This window comes from Geospiza fortis, unplaced genomic scaffold (genome assembly GCF_000277835.1).
Source record: "Geospiza fortis unplaced genomic scaffold, GeoFor_1.0 scaffold26, whole genome shotgun sequence".
NCBI lineage: Eukaryota > Metazoa > Chordata > Aves > Passeriformes > Thraupidae > Geospiza > Geospiza fortis.
This window is the reverse complement of record NW_005054425.1, coordinates 1,226,103-1,232,367: the sequence shown is the minus strand read 5'-3', so window position 1 is coordinate 1,232,367 and position 6,265 is coordinate 1,226,103. Positions and strand designations below refer to the sequence as shown.

The 6,265-nt window shown below is 52.3% G+C and overlaps 1 protein-coding gene across 1 annotated transcript in view; it reads left to right on the top strand.

The window, feature by feature from the left end:
• LGR6 (leucine rich repeat containing G protein-coupled receptor 6) overlaps nucleotides 1-6,265 on the top strand; it is a 174,030-nt gene that overhangs the window by 142,940 nt on the left and 24,825 nt on the right. The window contains 4 exon segments of the mRNA XM_031061749.1: nucleotides 222-293; nucleotides 1,321-1,389; nucleotides 2,296-2,367; nucleotides 5,745-5,810. Coding sequence (XP_030917609.1) covers nucleotides 222-293; nucleotides 1,321-1,389; nucleotides 2,296-2,367; nucleotides 5,745-5,810 — 279 coding nt within the window.

Sequence of the window (6,265 nt, the reverse complement as noted above, 5' to 3'; positions counted from 1 at the left end):
ATTCCCCATTCAGAGCAGTGGAAGACCTCAGCTGTAGCAATGTCCAGCCAAAACAGGCCATGGGAGAACCTGTGTTTATCTGGGAGCAAGAATTCCTCACAGCACAGCTGTGCAGCACCTCCTGCATGGCTTGCTGCTGGCAGCTCTGAGGCTCTTGACCTGTAACAGCATCTTCTCTTCATGTGCAGCAGACTCTGACCTGTTCCTCTTTCCCATTGCAGCCATTTTTATGACAATCCCATCCAGTTTGTTGGACAGTCTGCTTTCCAGTACTTGCCAAAGCTCCACACTCTGTAAGTTCACCAAGCCCATCCCCAGAGAGGTAACATCCAAGCTCCAAGCCCTGTGTACTGGGCACCTTTGTGGCCTCCTCCCTCCCTTTTTCCAAGCCCCTGTGCCAGTAGAGGACCATGAAGCCACTCTCTTGTCCAACCCCAAAGGTTACTCCAAGGAGTAGACACTGCAAATGTTTTCTTCTGAGGAAGGTTAATTTTGAAAAGGGCATTTTTGAAGCAGACACTAATTCCTCCTCCCCACACAGCTGAGAGGCACTGGGGCTTTCCAGGGTCTCCACAGCTGTGTCAGGAGCAGCAAACTGCCACACACAAGTGCCACAGCTTTTTCTGCTGCTGCATAATTGCCCGAACAGAAGGACACTGAAGGCATCTGCCTTCCTCCACAAGATGGAGAAGTGGAGGAACACGTCCCACCACCATGGCACAAATGATTTTACTGGGCAGCCAGCAGTGGCACTGCCTCCTTCACAGGTTTGGCTCTGTCCCTGCTCCAGGGCCCCCAGCACAGGCTGGGCACCACCTGAACCACAGCAGCTGCCCCACGCTGGCATTTCAGCCAACCTGTTGTGGCACAGCACTAAAAATACTGAGGCAGAGGCAACCTCATAAATCTCTATTTATAAGCCTCACCCAGGCACATAAAATAAATCATTCAAATAGCCCTGCATTCTTTAGATCCAAATGCATAGACCCAGGGAGGCTTGGGTGGGATGCCCCGCTTACATTCCCCACGGTAATTGTTTGGGTTTTTTTTATTTAATTTGGGTAGAGATCATGCCAAGAATGTCAGTGGCTGGGAGAGGCTTTGAGCTTGCCAAGTCTCCCTGCATGGAAGTCCCAGCTCCATCCAGCTGCATCTGCACAGTGTCTGCTGCAGCCACAGGGACACACTGGGGCTGGGCCTTGATCCCATCTGGGTGTGAGGAACAGATCTGCCACCCTGGCTGATGGGTCTGGAACCCTGAGCAGCTGCAGGTGCCTCCAGGTGCTCTGCCCACCTCACTGTGCCTTTGTTTCTCTGCAGGTCACTCAATGGAGCCACGGACATCAGGGAATTCCCAGACCTCAAAGGCACCACCAGCCTAGAAGTTCTGTGAGTGTGGCACCTCTCTCCCTCTTACCCTGCTAGCTGTGCTCTTCCTCCTCCAAGGTGGTCCAGGCTGTTTCAGTGAGGACAACTTTCCCAGTGCTGTGCAGTGTTCAGCTCTGCCTCTCCCTGGTCGCTCACCCTTCTGCTTCGTTTCACCCCTGTGGCTCCTGAACCAGCTTTCCTCCCTGTGAGTGGCTCTCTCAGTACTCTCAAGTGCTCCAGCCTTTTTTTGGTTTGTTTGTTTTTTCCTTCCTTCCCTCCTGCACCTGTGAGTGCAGTGCTTCTGCTGCACCCCAGTGTCTCTGCCCATCCTGGAACCAGCACCATGGTGCAGTTCAGAAACATCTGCCACCCAGGCTGCGGCTCCTGCAGCTGCTCTGGTCCCCTCCCCATGCCCCCAGGGCCTTGGAGGACACACTGCCCCTGGCCACACAAGGTTCTCCTCTCTTGGACACCGTCCCCACACTGAGCCCACACCGGAGCACCCCTGGCCAGGGTATGGCCTGGCCCTGCCATGTCCTGGGGACACAGGGACACACCATCCATCCCTCAGACACAGCTTCTGAGGCAGCCCTGGCTCCAGGCCTGTCCAGCCTGGACAGAGGGAGCAGGGATGGCAGAGCATGCCGCTGCCATCAGAGGCCACTGCCACCTGCCCCCAGCAAGGCCAAGGACAGCTGTGAATTCAGTACTCAGCAGTGGCCCAGAACTCTCCACATTCACCTTAGCCAGGTCCAGCAGCAGTGCCTCTTTCCACAGCTGCCAGGTAGGATTTTACCCTCTCCCTGTATTTTATTGCCCTACTGATATTGTCTCTCCTGCCACTCTCTGGGACTGGGCTTGTGGGTCACAGAGTCTGGGTGCTGGCTGTCAGCAACAGCATTTCTTCTCTCTCCTCCATCCCTCCAGGACCCTGACCCGGGCAGGAATCCATTTCCTCCCCAGAAGGATGTGCCAGCAGCTGCCCAGCCTCCGAGTCCTGTGAGTAACCCGTGGCTCTGGCCTGCCTGGTCCTTACAAAGTGCCCTCAGGAACTGGGCTTTCCTTTTGTCCAGCTCAGGGAAAGGGCCAGCTGTGAGAGACCATCCTGTGGTTCTTGTTCCCATCAGCTTTTCCATGCAGAAATCACCACCTTCTTCATCACTACTTTGAGCCTTGCTTGTTCTTGCCCTTGCTGCTCCATCCTAGGTGCTGCTCTGGTCCCAGGGCTGCACCAGGCACCTCCTCCTTGCCCTGCACAGCAGGACCTGTCCCCTCCCCATGCAGGGGGAGTAGGGAGAGAACAAAAGGAGATGGGTAAGGATGGCCACAGCCCTTCACAGCTCCTCTCAGCCCAAAACCAAGGGGGAAATCACCTTCACCCTCTGCCCCAGCCTTGGCTTATTGTAGCTGGAGCTGCAGCAAGTGCCACCATCTGGAAGAAGAATCCTGTTCATATCCCAGGAGGGGTCAGGTCTGACCTGATGGAGACGTGTGAGGCCACAAGGCCACATTTCCTCACCTGGGGCAGCCCAGCCAGGTCAGGGTTTTGCTTGGTCTCTGTTTCTTTGGCTCTGCCTGCGTAGCCAGGCACTGAATGATGCTGGGGGGTCATGCTCTCTCCTTTAGCTTGGTACATGATGAAATCAACATCTCAGAAAGGTCCTGCATCATCTCAGCAATCACACCCCTGATTCCTGAGATCCCCAACTATGTTTGCAGTCAAAGACATCCTCAGGAAATGAGTCATGAGCCAGATTTATACAAGTTTGCAGCCTTAGGGCAACAACAGGCTTGCCTCTCATCAGTCTATATACAAGCAAGCTGAAAAAGAAAACAAGTTTGTTCCAGGAAAGCAACAGGAGTGAATTCTTGATCACAGAAATTGGAAACAAGAGTAAAACATAAAAATAAAAGGAGACAATTTGTAACTTAGGAGATTACAGGCTTTTGGTTCCAGATGTCCCTGTAGGGAAGATCTCCCATCTTTAGACATCTGGACCAATTCAATGGATGAGTTGCTATGAAAGTGCAGCCTTTGGGCTGGCCCAGGCTCTTGGGTCCCAGAGCTCTGTTTATGTTTGCAGTTATCAGACTGCAAGCCCTCACAGCAGAGCCTGTTCCTTGTGCCTACCCCCACCACCCTGTGGGACAGTTTTATTGGGACACACCACCTTGTCCCTTGCCCCTTGTTCCCCTTCCCTAGTGAATTCCTGACATTAACTGCATTGCTTTAGGGTTTGGAGAGAGAGTGTGAGGGCCAATGTTTGCGCATGTTCACATCTCTCTTGCCTTTGAAATGCCTTGGCCCCTGTCCCCACAGAGCCAGTGCTGCTCTCTGCCTGTCTCTGGGCAGCCATAGAGCTGTGGCTGTGACACCTCTGGCCATAGATGACAGGTACAGCTGCATTTCCAGGTGTGGATTCTCTGCAAGGACCCTGCAGGCCAGAGGGTCACAGCCATCCTGGGGTGCCCCACACAGGCAGAGCAGCCTTTGGCATCATCCTGGCATCATCCTGCTGCTCTCATCCAGAGCTCCTGCTCAGGGCAGATTTCCTGTAGCCATGGTACACCCTGAGGTGGAAGGGACCCACAAGGATCATTGAGTCCAGCTCAGAACACCCCAACAATCCCACCCTGGGCCTGACAGAGTCCTACAAATGCTCCTTGGGCTCTGGAAGATTTGTCTTTCTCCTCAAGCAGAAATAGGTGACAACCCCTGACCAGAGCTGAAGTCCCTTGGTGCCGTCAGCACCTTCATCCTGGTGTGTTCCCAACAGAGCATGAGTGACTGAGGCTGCTCTGTTTGTAGATTCTGGGCTGCAGCTGGTTACCCTCGGTTTGGAGGAGCCAGAAACAACTCCTGGGGCAGGTTCTCCTCATCACTGTTGGCTCAGCTCCAGCCCTGTCAAGCCCAATGCATTGACACAGTGACTGATGCCAAGGATTTTCTCCATCCTGGGTGACAGCCTCCAGAGCTGAGCACAAACCTTTTGCTTGCTTTTCCCTCCCTCCTCCTCTCCACCATGGAAAACTGGTGGTGAGTGGGTTGGCAAAATAAAATAATTGAAATATTTTAGGAGCAATCTATTGGCAGAAAGATGGAAACTGAGTTTGGAAAGTCAGATGAGAAACCACATACAAAACTTTACCCTGGGGTAAATTTCCCTTGAACAACCACAAATCCAGTCTCTGCTGGTGGGGGAAAGAGCTGGGTTTAAACATTGCTCCTTACCCAGCCTGTTTCAGCTTCAATAAATTCTCATTAAGCTGTGCCAGGGTGGGTTTTCCTCTGACTATCAAGCCACTCTGGATGCTGACAGGACACTGAGCCATGAACCAGTGGCAAGAGGAGTTTGTTGCAAACTGCTTTCGAGTGACAGCACTTGAAAGAACGAGGACCAGAGGTTGTTAAAGTCTGTAATGTCCTGAACCAAATCCCTGCCAATGCCACAACCCCTTCCCTGACCTTGGGACAAAGCCAGGAAAGGCTGAAGGGGGAGCAGGCAATGGGCAGTGGGGTTGCTGTGCCAGGAGGGAGCTGGTCAAATCCTCCCCAGGCTCTGCAGGCACATCTGCAGCTTGTGCAGGCTCTGGCAGAAATCTCTCTGTGCTGTGCCCATGGAAAGCAGCGCTGGGCATGGCAGAAGTGGCACGGGAGGGTTTCCTTTCCCAGCTGACTTGAGGCTGGGGAGGACAAGCCCACCCCAGCTGTACCAGCAGCTCCATCAGCCCATGGGCTGTGCAGGGGGTGAGTGAGTGGGGAAATCATGGGGCAGCCCTCACCCTGCACAGAAATTGGGTTAGTGTTCGCAGGGGTCTTAGAATGAGGGAAGAGACAAGGATGTTTCAGAAGGCTTGATTTATTATTTTATTATATATATTATATTAAAACTATACTAAAAGAATAGAAGAAAGGGTTTCATCAGAAGGCTAGCTAAGAATAGAAAAAGAAAGAATGATAACAAAGGCTTGTGTCTCTGACAGAGAGTCTGAGCCAGCTGACTGTGATTGGCCATTAATTAGAAACAACTGCATGAGATTAATCACAGATCCACCTGCTGCATTCCACAGCAGCAGATAATCAATATTTACATTTTGATTTTGAGGCTTCTCAGGAGGAAAAATCCTAAGGAAAGGATTTTTCATAAAATATGTCTGTGACAAGAAATGATGGGGTAGCCCTCACCTTGCACAGAGACACCCAGAGCCAGCAGCAGCTGCAGGGTGGAGATCCCACTCTCTGGGTTACCAAAAGTGGAGCTGTGCAGGATGAGGTGAGGTCACCTCGCTCTCCAGCAGTACCTGCCTTGCAAGGGAGGGCTCAGGAGCTCTGGCTTTTGGCATCCCAACATTCCTGTGCTGTCCTTTCCCTGCAGAGAGCTGTCACACAACCAAATTGAGGAGCTGCCCAGTTTCCACCGGTGCCAGCAGCTGGAGGAGCTGTGAGTATGGAAACGTCCTTGTTTGTGCTGTGCTCTGGGGAAAAAGGGCTGCTTTGAGGAGGGGGGTGGTTCCCACCCACAGAACTCCCAAGCACTGGGGAAGTTGGGCATTGTAACTCACTGTTTGGAGTGCAAATGGACCAGAGCTTCACTGTCGGGATCTCTCGCTGCTCAGAGTGACCCCAAGAAAAGTTGGAAAGTCTCTTTTCCCAGCCCGGCGCTTGAAAAAGGAGTCAGGGCTCTTCATTTCTTGGTCTCAAGGTTGTTTATTGTTCCTTATCTATAAAAAATTTTCTCTTGCCCTGCCAAGGTCCAGCAGGACAGTTCCAGGCACTCTGCCTGCCCCCAGCGCAGTGTTATGTCTTTATACTAAAAACTACATGTACAATGTTTACAATTACTTTCCAATACCCATCACCTATGTTAGACAGTGAGCTTCTACTCTAAACCAATCT